General features: G+C 41.0%; 1 protein-coding gene across 5 annotated transcripts in view; it reads right to left on the bottom strand.

Moving 5' to 3' along the window:
- MYO1C (myosin IC) overlaps window positions 1-14,233 on the bottom strand; it is a 141,948-nt gene that overhangs the window by 28,987 nt on the left and 98,728 nt on the right. For all 5 annotated transcript variants that reach the window (XM_075854187.1, XM_075854188.1, XM_075854186.1 and 2 more), the window contains exons 24-27: window positions 6,945-7,104; window positions 5,351-5,434; window positions 1,998-2,091; window positions 1,013-1,068 (exon numbers count right to left, since the gene is read on the bottom strand). In XM_075854187.1, coding sequence (XP_075710302.1) covers window positions 1,013-1,068; window positions 1,998-2,091; window positions 5,351-5,434; window positions 6,945-7,104 — 394 coding nt within the window. The remainder of the gene's footprint in view (window positions 1-1,012; window positions 1,069-1,997; window positions 2,092-5,350; window positions 5,435-6,944; window positions 7,105-14,233) is intronic.

Here is a 14,233-nt window from a genome sequence, read left to right as displayed (position 1 = left end):
GTGGTTAGCACTGGGGTCATCTGTTACCGTCTGACCAAGGGAAACATCTGCATTGAGCTGAGTGATTTTAAAGGAACAGTGTCATCACAAATTATTTTTTTATATGTTAAAGATGTTAGTGCTTTATTAAAAACGTTTATATTCATTTGTGTGTTTGTGTTTTACTTTTTCTTATTTTTACACTTTTTCTTCCCTATGGGGGCTGCCATTTTTTGTTCCATTTCTGTCTGTGTCGATTAACGACACATACAGACATGGAATACGGCAGCCACAGTCCCATAGGGACTGCGAACGGCTCCCGTCCCATTGACTTCAGTGTACGGCGTCTGTGTGGGAACTGCGCATGCGCCGCTCCCACACAGTCCAATTCGAAATTGGCGCCGTCCGGCGCCATTTTCCTGTGGGCCGGAAGTCGCGGCCGGACAGTAATATTACTACTTCCGGTCACGGCTTCCGGATTTGAGTACTTGGACCAGCGGCAGCAAACGGAGCGGACGGGCCGGAGGGAGCCGCGGCGGCAGGAGCAGGTAAGAGATTTCAATGTATGTTCGTGTTTGTGTGTGTTTACTACTGTATGTAAACCTACTACACTGTGTGTTAGCTCAAAAAATGGCGACACACAGTGTAGGGGGTTACACCGTTCAAACCCCTCGTTTATCCCGGCACTAGCCAGGATAAAGGAGGGGGGATGCTGAGAGCTCACTAGAGCGAGGGCTTTTTACCCAATTTTGCAAAGCTGCAATTTTGGGAAGAGCTCCATCTAGAGACCAAAAATGGGTAGTATTATAAATTAGAATTAATTTATAATATTTCCTGACTCGTGAAAAAAATAAAAAAAATTTGAACAATGTTTAATCACCCACACACTAAATGTTTAATTTAAAAAAAAAACAACATGTTTTTCTGGCAACACATTCCCTTTAACAATGAGGAAGAGATAAAATAACCAGGCTTTTGCTGTAATAAAAACAAAAAAACATGACACACCAAAAACTAGAAATTTATAAAATACCGTTAATGCCTGGTTTTCTAATTGTTGAAGTATCTTAGTGTTGATCTCATCATTGCCTAGAAGTAAAAAAAAGGTTGGACTTTAGCATGTTTGAATGATTTGGGCAACAACAACAACAACAACCGGTAATTTCTCAACCTTTATTGAGCTAAAACTGAGGGTGACATTATAAAAGAAAACACATGGGGGGGGATTTTCTGCATAGGAAAGTGCAAAAAAAGTAGTCACAATTTGTGGGGAAAATTGCAACTTTTGGGCAGTTTACACCGCTGATGAGTTCTTGAAAAATGGGCAGGACTTATCAGAAAGGGGTATGGTCCCGCAGACTGATAAAGTTACGTCAGAACCTGGTGTAAATTTTAGCTGAAATCTAGCTAGTAGCTGTTGTATATTTCACCCTGAGGCGTAAGAAGGTAGAGGGGCCCATATCTTCCCCCTGATCAGACAAGCCCCATCGATAGAACAATAAGAGTTTATTAAGACTGGCGTATAAGGCCAGTCTTAATAAACCTCCCCCTTAGACTCTGTTCACTTGGCATCATGGCATCTGTTATTACAGGAGCCATGACGGATCTGTTGGGATTTATGCAGATTCCAATTACTTAAAATGTATCTGTCTGTCGAGCATACTACAAGCCATAAAGACTATGAGGTATAACAACCAATACCAAGAAAAAGTAGGGCTAAAGGGAATCAGAAAGCCCTTAACCTCCCCTGAATTCTCTTGTTGAGTGGATGCGTGCGGAAAGTCAGCAAGAATACACATTCTGTGTTAAAAAGGCTTTGCGGTGTTCAAAGTTTACACTATCCTTATTTCTTATTAAAAAAAAAATAACCTACTGACTAAATCATGAAAAGTCCCGTTAACAAGTCGGCATCTTCTGCAATGGATTTGTAACACAGAAAAAAAAAAAACATCCCGGGAGGGAGAGGCAGGAGCTGGTGTTTCACGAAGATCTTTAGCTGCACATATAAAATCACTCACCAAGTCGAGTGTTTATGAACAGTCTTGGAACGCTCTGTGGATAATTGTCTTTTTTGTCCTTGAATATTTCACTTGCAACCACTTTCTGTTCAAGCTGTGTGAATAAGAAACAAAATGTCCACATTTAAACATATATCCATATATTTAGATGGCCATTAAAAGTGGCTATTCAGGAGTAGAACATTTCTGAAAAATCTTGCATTATAGCACCCTATAATAATAAAAGGACAACTGCCTAGTTGAAGTGAAAACAATGATCATTCTTACATTTATGTTTTAGAACCCAAAAGACAAGAAAAGGCAGCAGAATCCTAAAAAGTAGCATTTGATACCAAATATCTCTACCCTTCAATGTACCACTCCTCCAATGCAGAGCTCCCATACCCACTAATTGAAAATCATATGGCATAAAGCGGTTGATATTTCATAGCCAATGCACATAAACTACTTTGATATAGTTTGTGTTAAGTGAGAACAGTCGGGTATGTCCGCTAGGCTTTAAATCCCTGTTCTGAGCAAGAGAGCAGGACGAGCATGCGCGGTCCCTCTCCGTGGACTTGAATGGGGAGTGAGGAATAGCCAAATACACTCAGGCTGCACATGCAGCGAACACCCCTAATCTTACTTTTTATTAGAGGACTTAATGAGAGGATATCAAAGTAAAAAAAAGGGGTCGTCACAGGACAACCCATTTAACACCTTCACGACTGCCGTACGGCTATATACATTCCAACTGCCGATGCCCCGTGCAGTTACCACATGTATAAACATTGACAGCATTGAACGGGGTTTAATGAGTGCAGTGCTGCTTCAGTGAGTGCAGTGCTGCTTCAGTGTGAGCAGCGCTGCACTCTGTCTCCTGGGGATTTAAGAGCCCTGGACTACAGCCCCCACTGTAGATAGCGCTACCTAAGCTCCTTCTAGGACTGGAATCCCCAGGCCAGAGATTCGCCTCCTAGAGGGAGCCCCTGACATCTCTCCATCCCCGCTGTAAATAGCACGCCCCCCTGTATATAGCAACCCCCCTGTATATAGCAACCCCCCTGTATATAGCAACCCCCCTGTATATAGCAACCCCCCTGTATATAGCAACCCCCCTGTAGATAGCACCACCTAAATTCCCACTAGGAGCGGCATCCCCGGTGTCAGATCGCTCAGTGAAAGGATTCCGCTTCTAGAGAGAGCTCCTGATCCGACTGTCCACCGTCAGTAGCTCTCTCTAGGAGCGGAATCCCCAGCCGACACTCTGACCGGGGATTCCGCTACCGGAGAAGCCCCTGGCGTCACTATCCATATATTGACAATGAGGTCAGCGGCTCTCTCTAGGAGCGGAATCCCTGGTGTCAGATCGCTCTGTGCCAGAGATTCCGCTACTGGAGAAGCCCCTGGCATCACAATCCATATATAGACACTGACATCCGGGGCTACACCTGGAGTGGAATCCCCGGTCACAGCGCTGCTGAGGCAGGGGATTCCGCTTTTAGAGTTAGCCCTTAACGTCACTGTGCATATATGGACAGAGACACCAGGGGCACCCCCTCTAGGAGCGGAATCCCCGGCCAGATGGATTCCGCTCCTACCGGGAGCTACAGTGGTGCTATTTAAAAGAAGGGGTTGCTGACACATACAGAGGGAGTGGCACGGCACTATTTACACAGGCACTGTGGCATTATATGGGCACTACCTACAGAGGACACTGACGCAATCTACATGGCACTGTGTGTGGCACTATCTACAGTGGGAACAGTGGCACTATCTACAGTGGTATTGCGTCACTATCTACATGGGCACTGTGGTGTTTTCAGGTGGCTGCGACATAAAACCCCAACGAATAAAATTCTATTTTTTTTACGTCCATGAAAAATGGATGGCAAATGTTGGTGAAAAGCAGTCAGACGGTCGGGAAATGGATTCAAATTTTGAGACACAATGATGCAATACAGCCATGAAAAACAGTCTGACTGTTGATCCGTTGTTAACTGCCATTTTTTTCACGTTGGGTGAATATACCCTTATAGCCCTCTTATCCGCTCACAGCGATCCAGGGTGAAAATAATACACACACACACACATAATATACAGGGTGGGCCATTTATATGGATACACCTAAATAAAATGGGAATGGTTGGTGATATTAACTTCCTGTTTGTGGCACATTAGTATATGGGAGGGGGGAAACTTTTCAAGCTGGGTGTTGACCATGGCGGCCATTTTGAAGTTGGCCATTTTGTATCCAACTTTAGTTTTTTCAATGGGAAGAGGGTCATGTGACATCAAACTTATCGAGAATTTCACAAGAAAAACAATGGTGTGCTTGGTTTTAACGTTACTTTATTCTTTCATGAGTTATTTACAAGTTTCTGACCACTTATAAAATGTGTTCAAAGTGCTGCCCATTGTGTTGGATTGTCAATGCAACCCTCTTCTCCCACTCTTCACACACTGATAGCAACACCGCAGAAGAAATGCTAGCACAGGCTTCCAGTATCCGTAGTTTCAGTTGCTGCACATCTCGTATCTTCACAGCATAGACAATTGCCTTCAGATGACCCCAAAGATAAAAGTCTAAGGGGGTCAGATCGGGAGACCTAGGGGGCCATTCAACTGGCCCACAACGACCAATCCACTTTCCAGGAAACTGTTCATCTAGGAATGCTCGGACCTGACACCCATAATGTGGTGGTGCACCATCTTGCTGGAAAAACTCAGGGAACGTGCCAGCTTCAGTGCATAAAGAGGGAAACACATAATCATGTAGCAATTTCAGATATCCCGTGGCCTTGGTTTCCATTGATGAAGAATGGCCCCACTATCTTTATCAGAAACTTGTAAATAACTCATGAAAGAATAAAGTAACGTTAAAACCAAGCACACCATTGTTTTTCTTGTGAAATTCTCGATAAGTTTGATGTGTCACATGACCCTCTTCCCATTGAAAAAACTAAAGTTGGATACAAAATGGCCGCCATGGTCAACACCCAGCTTGAAAAGTTCCCCCCTCCCATATACTAATGTGCCACAAACAGGAAGTTAATATCACCAACCATTCCCATTTTATTTAGGTGTATCCATATAAATGGCCCACCCTGTATATAAAAAAAATAAATTTTTTTCACATTTTTAGCGATTTGTCTGCTCATAATAAAAATTGACAACATGGAATTAAACGATGAAAGCCTCATAAGTCTTGTAAAAAGAACAAAGTAAAAATAGTTGATATTCAAAGAGGTTGCAAAGATATTCTAGTTTAAAGAAGTGCATATAAGAAATGGAAAATTTGACCTGGACACAGGGGTATCAATGACCCTTGATCATGAAAGGGTTAAATTAAACCTATTTTCATGCAGTTTTACCTGTTGTTTCCACTCAGGGCTTATTCTTCTGCAATACTTCCACACCATGTTCTTCATGCACATCTCTCTTAGGAGCTCAGAAGCCTAAAGCAAAAAGGAGAATAAAATGACTATGCAAAATTCCATCTAAGCAGCCCCCATATACAGTACAGCCACGCTTGAATCCAAAAAGCTGTACTACAATATGAACATATTCAGCAGTCTACATGTGCACAACTCCCAGATCAAATAGAGAATTAAAAAATGTTTTTTTTTTAATATACACTTGGTTTATTCTTTCCCTATAAGAAAATAACCTAAAATTGAAATGCAGAGGTGAAAAACTGACATCTGGATATATTTTTTCAGTTTTTAAAATTCCAATATGAAGGTCCCATTTGACAGAACAATCAGTGGTTCAAAAAGTAATTCCTGAGATCTGATGGACATTTCCATCGGAACAATCCTCACTGCTGGCGGGGTAGAAGAGAGTCATTGTTACCTAGCAACTTCTCTTTAAAGACTGGAATGACCACTCTCCAGCACAGAAACATTCCAATGAAATCCTACAGGATTTCTATCCTAAGATATCTTGTGAATGGTGCACGGGCTTGAAGTGAAAGACCTACGGCGCATGAAGGACCTTAATGCTCAAAGTATTAACCGACCTGAAACTTCAGTACCTGGCAACACCGGACTCTGTGGAACACAAAAAACTATAATGGCTTATTAATACCGCCTTTTTATCTCTTATCGTTGTACGGGATTACCCACGATGCCCCGGGAGCCTGAGAAATAATAGGGTTTATTTTTCCTCTCTCTTCTTTCATCTTATCAGTATTCACTTTCTCTACCGGTTATCTGTAATGCTTGAAGACTGTGTGGTCCGTCCGCTATTGTTTTAATTACCCTGTTGCTTACAGACCCTGAAAATTGCAGGGTCCTTCCCAGATATCCCTCAATGTATTAGAATCTACAGTTAGCGTTTCATAGATCGATTGATTTTATACCAACATTTATTTATTCTACAATATATTAGGCAATGAGATGATTAAAGGGGTTTTCCAGCGAATAAAAATTGTTGGCCTATCCTCAGGATAGGCCATCAACAGCAGATGGGTCGGGGTCCGACTGCTACCCCTGCTAAGCAGTGGATTTCAAGCGGCCGAAGCGTTCGTACAAGAGCAGCTTCTTCATTTCTTCTTGCTCACTGTGAATCTTTGTCATGCATTAAGCGGCGATTCACAGGTATTGCAGCCGCCTTCTCCCATCACTTTAATGGGAACAAAAGGTGCAATACCTGTGAATCGCCTCTAAATGTGTGTCGAACATTCACAGCTAGAAATAAATAAAAGAGGAAGCAGCGCTCGTGCGAGGCTCCTTTAAAACAGCTGATTGGCGGGGGTCCCGGGAGTCGAACCCTGACCCATCAGCTATTGATGGCCTATCCTGAGGATATGCCATCAATTTTTACTGGCTGGAAAACCTTTTTAATTCCCATCTACTTGACGCTTGAACATATGGTTACTATAAACACATGTTTACATGAGTTCTTCTAAAATTCAGTGACGAAAGGGTTGATCACAAAAGATCAGTTCCTTCTCCATCTGCTTACCTCTCGAAGGGATGGGGGTGGCACAGGCCAAGACTTGTCTAACACACTTTTTGGCATGTTGCGATGAAGATTCATCAGGAATGAGTAACGGATGTAATCCAGGAAGTATTCATTCTCTGGGCATCGGGGTTCATTGCGGTAAATGAAGCCTTTGATGAATCTATACAAAAAAAAAGGCAAAACTTTAAACCTTACTCTAGAGGACTCCAACTGGTCAGCCATATATTTCAATGGCTCTTATGCAATACATTTCCCCCTTAAGAGGCTATTGCAGAGGAAATTTATGGCCAGACAGAGCTTCCCTCTGGAGAGAACAGATGACTGCTGGGTTTTCTAAAGCCAGATCTGCAGAGATCAGCTAGGCCAGCTTCTATTTAAAAAGGACTTGCCTTCACAAAACAAACTCTTTCAGAAATCAAAAGGAGTGCAGCCTATTGAATTAAATGGGTTCTTCCCCACTGCTGAATAAGACATACAGCTTATGAGCCTCACAGGGATACTTCCTATGCAGGTATGTCCATACCTACGTAGGAAAAGTGCAGTGATACAGACGTGATGCTGCATTCCCTTTGCACACCTGTATATTATCCTAAGGCCACCCTATCAGCAATAATTGAGAACTAGTTATCAAACTAAACAGCTTATTCATCCAAGTTGCCATACTAGTAATGTGCTGCTCGTCTAAACATTTAGGTGAACATTACTTCCAGGCAGAGATTAAGTCCTTCCCATGATGTTATCTTGAAGCATTCCGGTACTAGGTTGGAATGATTAATTTTGGACAGCATAATATGTGGGTCACTTCCTTTCAGGAAGTTCAAGTCTCCAAAAAAATATTTTTAGCCTTTCTAAATATAAATAAAGGCCTTCCAACGGTTTCGATCACCATTGTGATTTCCGGTCTATCTCCTGTTGATTCATTCCAAAACATTGCAGCGAATGGAAATGAACACACTTTCAAAATTATTTGGAAAGAACTGACAAAAGGGAAACGCTGCGATGAAGTGAGGGACCGGTTAGACATTTTAATACAGAGCTCTGTTACGCGCACATCTAGGCCTCGATTATAACACAATATACAGAAACAATTGACATTTCTTCATGCACCCGGGAAGGAAGGGATTTATGGTATGATGGAACACTGAATCTTGGTTGTAATTTTAGGAATATCAATTATGTTGCAATATTTAGAGGGAGTCGGTTACCAGAAATTGCCCTATAAAAGCAGCAGCACAGTAAGATAGTTCAGCCTCACCTGAATAGAACGTAGTTTTTCTTTTTTCAGACGTGTAGCTCTGTTGCAGAAACAGAAGTTTATTCATAATATACAAATAAGTTGTTTGGAGCAACAAAGGAGTCACAGTTGCTCCAAACAGCTCTACCTTCTCTCCCCAGTTCGTCCCTCCCTTCCTTCTCTAATTGACAGGGCCACTGAAGTTTCACGGGTCGTATGGCCTCTGCTGTGTATGCACCGATTACTTCACACTAATCTGGGTATAATGTGACATAAATCGGCGCATACGCATTAGAGCCGAATTGACCCAAGAAAATTCAGCGCTGTACTGCGCATGCACCGATTCAGAAGCCAAGGCTTGCTCAGGAGAATACAGGGTCAGGCGTGATCACGGCTTCTACACTGACTGGCAGTGTCAATCAGAGAAGGGAAGGAGGGACGGACTGGGGAGAGAAGGTAGAGCTGTTTGGAGCAACGGTGATGCCCACGTTGCTCCAAATAGCTCATTTGCATATTACGATTTCTGCAACAGAGCCACGCACCTGAAAAAAAGAAAACACTTCTATTCAGGTTGGGCTGCGCTAGCTTACTGTGCTGCTGCTTTAATACGGCAATTTCTGGTGACAGGCGCCCTTTAACTCCTATTAAGACAAATGTATAATTGTGTGGGTTCCACCAGAAACAGCTGAGGTTTCACTGGGCTGCTGCAATATTTACCATTTACTATAATAGGGAGTGTCTGTGCAACACCATTATTCATAGCATTAGTGGACTTCCAAAAATCAGACATTTATGGCATATCCAATTAAAAGCCTTACTGTATGTACGGAGGATTGGAACGATAATTGTCCAATGTAAATGCACTAAAAAACATTTAATGTGACTACATACAAATCACCGCCATAGTTTCCTGTATTGGTGAATATAAATGTTCCTCACAGCAACTTTAACAACAACACATACGCCTATTTTGCGCGATAACCTAGCTAGGCAATGAAGACACTACCCACTAAGCCTACAGAATGATTGTAAGGTCGATCAGATATTCGGAATGATCGTACACTGGTGGTTTGAAAAATTTGTACTGTGTAAACCGTCCTTAAAGGGGTTTTCCCACGAGGGACATTTAGGACATATCCACAGGATATGTAATAAAGATCAGATAGATGCGGGTCCCACCTCTGGGACCCGCACCTATCTCTAGAACGGGCCCCAAAAACCCCGTTCTACCTCTGTGTGTCGGCTGATTTCCGACCATGAAGGTGAAAACATCGTAGCTTGATGAGCTACGCTGTTTTCATAAGCCCCATAGAACTGAATGGCAGTTACGGAAACAGCGTAGCTCGCATGCTACGCTGCTTCCGTAACTGCTATTCACTACTATGGGAGTTACGGAAACAGCGTAGCTCAGCGAGCTGAGCGGTTTTCATAACTATTGACCATAAAGTCAGGAAGTGGCCGGGAGTCAGTGATAGCAGACAAAGCTAGAACGGGGTTTCGGGGGACCCGTTCTAGAGATAGGTGCGGGTCCCAGAAGTGGGACCCAAATCTATCTGACATTTATGACATATCCTGTGGATATGCCATAAATGTCCCTTGTGGGAAAAGCCCTTGAATCTTCTAAACGCATGAAATGTTTGAATAAAATAAAGAAAAAGCCAGTAGACAGAAGTATATAGATCTCAATAGTATGTACAATTTGCATGTGGTATTTGTAATGGAGAAAAATGAATCTAGGAAATCCATTAATTTGACTAACGTTGGCATCTAAAGACAATTTTTCTAGGGATATATTTTCAGATCACTGAGAATTATCCAAAGACTAAATATATTCAGGTCATTGGTTCTTAAAGGGAAGGTGTCATGATTTTTTTTTATTTTTATATAATATTGCTTTTTAGTATGATATTAAATAAAATTTTATTTATTTGTGTTCTACTTTTTACTTTTTTCTTACTTTTACTTCTCGATGGGGGCTGCCATTTTTTTTTCATCTCTGTATGTGTCGATTAACGACACATATAGAGATGGAATACGGCACATACATCCCCATAGAGAATGCAAACGGGAGCCGTTCCATTCACTGCAGCGTACGCCGTCTGCCGCTCCCACACAGACCAAAACTAAGCTAGTTAGCAGAGCTAAATCTGGCGCCATTTTCATGTGGACCGGAAGCCGCTGCCGGACAGTAAGATGATGGCTTCCGGCCATATGTTCAAGGAAGCGAAGCCGCAAGGCATAGGAGCGGAGGTGGCAAGAGAAGGTAATTTATGTTTGTGTATGTGATGTGTGTATTATGTTAGTGTAGGTTAGTGTTATACTGTCTACTTGGCACTGTATCTAATCCTCCTACACTGTGCAGTCGCTCAGAAAATGGCGGCACACAGTGTAGGATGTTTGAAGATTCAAAACCCTCCTTCTCCTGGCACTAGCAAGAATAAGGGAGGGGGGATTGTGTGAGGACACTAGAGCGAGTGTGTCTACCCCAAATTTGCAGCATAAAGCAATGAGGTTGCTTTACCACATTGACCATGTTGCAATTTTGGGAACTACTCCGTCTAGTGACCAGCACATGGAAATGTTATAAATTCGAATCTAATTTATAATATTTCCTGACTTGTGAAAAAAATTAAAACAATGTGTAATCATTTAAATAATAATGGTTTAACAAAAAAAATAAAACATTTCTAGCGACACATTCCCTTTAACTCTTCTCTATATGTCCTAGTCAGAGCCCAGAGGTAAATCAGTTAATCTGAATCTTTTACATCATACATGTGCACACGGTAGCACTTTCTTGTCAAAGACGCACGTATATATGTCATAATCACGTATGAACAGAATAATTCAATCATTAGTATCTTATCACCATATGGAAGTAAATACAGAGGAAGTTGAAGTGGAGTAATCAGGAATTGTATTCTTTTATCTGAAGTTAAGAGTTTAATTTTGAAGGGGAGTTCAACCTTGTAAGGAGAGTCTACAACTACATGGGACAACTATTATTTTCAGGTAAAATATTTTGTGTGGTAACATACAGATGGGATAAAACAGCCCCCCAGTATTGGGGCAATTTGATTTTTTTTTTTTCATAAAATCACACATGGGTTCATAAAACCATTCATTTCACACCCAAATCTTTAAATTCCATATTTACAAAATTAAAGTGGTACGTGGCACCCAGACAAAACCAATAAATATATTCCTAATCACTGCAGCGGGCGATGTTTGATGCAGTGCAGCCAGAAATACTAAATTTACTAATCAAAACGCTCACATGACATGCGCCATTGATTTCAATGGTGACAGATCCTGTGCCAATGGTTTCTGTTTGTCTCATTTGTGCAAGGGTTCCGTCTTTTTGACGGAATCAATAGAGTAGTTGACTACGCTATTGATCCGGTCAAAACAACGGAACCCCCACACAACTGAGACAAACAGAAACCACTGACACCAGATCCGTCACCAATGAACTCAATGAACTCAGTGTCAGTCAGGGTCCCGTTCCAAAAGGAAAGCTCAGACGGAACGGAAACCTAGTGCAGATGTGAACGAAGCCATAGCAGAAAATAGCTGTGGCTTAAGATGCAAATTGTCCAAATTCTGGTCTAAAGTCAACAAAGGAAGGTTTTGGCTTGGAGGACGAAGCCTTTGTTTTTTTTTAAATCTGACATGTGTCACTTTATGTGGTAATAACTTCGGAATGCTTTTACCTGTCCAAGTGATTCTGAGAATGTTTTCTTGTGACATATTGTACTTTATATTAGTGAAAACAATGTCGATAAATTCAATATTTATTAAAAACACGAACATTGAAAAAAGCATTTCTCAAAAATTTTAATGTATCGGCTTGTAAAACAGATCATAATACCACACAAAATAGTTACGATTTCATATATCCAATATGTCTATTTTATGTTTGCATCATTTTTTGAACGTCCTTTTATTTTTCTACGACGTTACAAGGCTTAGAACTATATATTTGAAAGTCCCCATAAATCACACCATTTTGAAAACTGCAAATTTACGAAATTTATTTTTTGGGCCCAAAGTTAATTTGGAATAAAAAAAAATTCTGTAACACACAAGGTTTTACCCGAGAAATGCAACTCAATATTTATTGCCCGATTTTGCAGTTTTTAGAAATATCTCACATGTGGCCCTAGTGTCCTAATGGACCTATACACAGGCCTCAGAAGCAAAGTAGCACCTAGTGGATTTTGTGGCCTATTTTTTTTTAGCGTATATTTTAGGCACCATATCAGGTTTGAAGAGATCTTGTGGTGCCAAAAACAGTGTAAACCCACAAAAGTGACCCCATTTTCAAAACTACACCCGTCAAGGAATTTATCTAGGGGTATTGTGAGCATTTTGACCCCACAGTTTGTTTTTTTTGCTGAATTCATTGGAATCTTTTTCTCTCTGAAAAACGTAGAAATTCTTAATTTTTACAATGAATAAAGGAAAAAAAGCACCCCAAAATTTGTAAAGCAATTTCTCCTGATTACAGCAATTATTTGGCTTTTGGAGCTCAAATTTAGCGGAAATGGTTTTCAGGTGTCATGTCGCATTTGCAAAGCCCCTGAGAGACCGTAACAGTGGAAACCACACAAAAGTGACCTCATTTGGGAAACTACACCGCTCAAGGAATCTAGGGGTATAGCGAGCATTTACACCCCACAGGTCTTTTGTAGAATCTAATAGAATTAGGTCGTGAAAAATGAATATTAACATTATTTCCACTAAAATGTTGAATGTAATTTTCACAAAGGATAAAAGGAGGAAAAAGCACCTCAACATCTGTAAAGCAATTTCTCGCAAGAATGGCTATACCCTACATGTGGTCATAAATGTTTATTAGAAATTAATTATCCCTTTCCGGACTGATACATTTTTTGCTTTTCCCTCCGCGCTTTCCAAGAGCCATAAATTTTTTATTTTTTTCCGTTAATAGAGTGGTGTGAGGGCTGATTTCTTGCGGAAGGAGTTGTAGTTTCTATTGATGCCATTTAATATACTGGGAAATTGAAAATAAAATTCTTTGCAGGCTGAAATTGGGAAAAACTGCAATTCCTCCATTGTTTTTTGGGTTTCGTTTTTACGGCTTTCACTATGCAGTGAAAACGGCAACTTAAATTTTGTCCGCGACAGAAAAAAAAAAAAAAGTTGCTTTTATTCACCATGCCTCCGACAGGCATAACTTTTTTTTATTTTTGGTCGATTGGGAGGGCTTATTTTTTTGCATGATGAGCCATAGTTTCTATTGGTGTTCACAACTTTTTGAGCACTTTTTATGACATGTTTTTCGAGAGGTAAGGTAACCAAAAAAACGGAGATTTTGGCATTTTAAATTCTCTTTTTTATGGCGTTCACCGTGCGAGTTAAATAATGGTATAATGTTATAGTTCTGACTTTTACGGACGCAGCGATACCAATTTTGTGTATTTTTTTACATTACTTTAGAGAAAAAAAAATGGGAAACGTTTTTTTTTGGACCAATAACGACTTTATTTACATTTTTTTTTGACACATTTTATTAGTCCCCCTAGGGAACTTGAACCAGTGATCATTAGATCGCTGGTACAATACACTGCAATACTAATGTGTTGCAGTAGATTGTCATTTTTATAGGCTCCTGTAACAGCACGATCGCTGTTCCTGTCCGTGTCAGCTGTAATACACAGCTGACGCCAGAAGCGTATGGTGCGGGCTTAACGCGTGAGCCCGCTCCACATAAATCACTCCCCGCACCACAACATGCTATTGTGCATGAAATGGTTATGCCATTTTAGTGCACAATAGGTTGTGCCCAGTTTGTGCCACTGAAGACAAATACCTCATGAAATATTAAGTGGGTTCTCCTGGGTATGGTGATGCCATATATGTAAACGTAAACTGCTGTTTGGGCACACTATAGGGCTCAGAAGAAAGTGAGTTTCATTTGGCGTCTGGAGCGCAAATTGTGCTTGGTAGTTGTTCTGTTTGGGGTTTTGCTGGTATTTCATTTTATAATGTGGGAGGGGGGGGGTACATGTAAGCTGGGCAGAGTACATCA

This window comes from Rhinoderma darwinii, chromosome 2 (genome assembly GCF_050947455.1).
Source record: "Rhinoderma darwinii isolate aRhiDar2 chromosome 2, aRhiDar2.hap1, whole genome shotgun sequence".
Taxonomy (NCBI): domain Eukaryota; kingdom Metazoa; phylum Chordata; class Amphibia; order Anura; family Rhinodermatidae; genus Rhinoderma; species Rhinoderma darwinii.
This window is presented reverse-complemented; position numbering and strand designations above follow the sequence as displayed.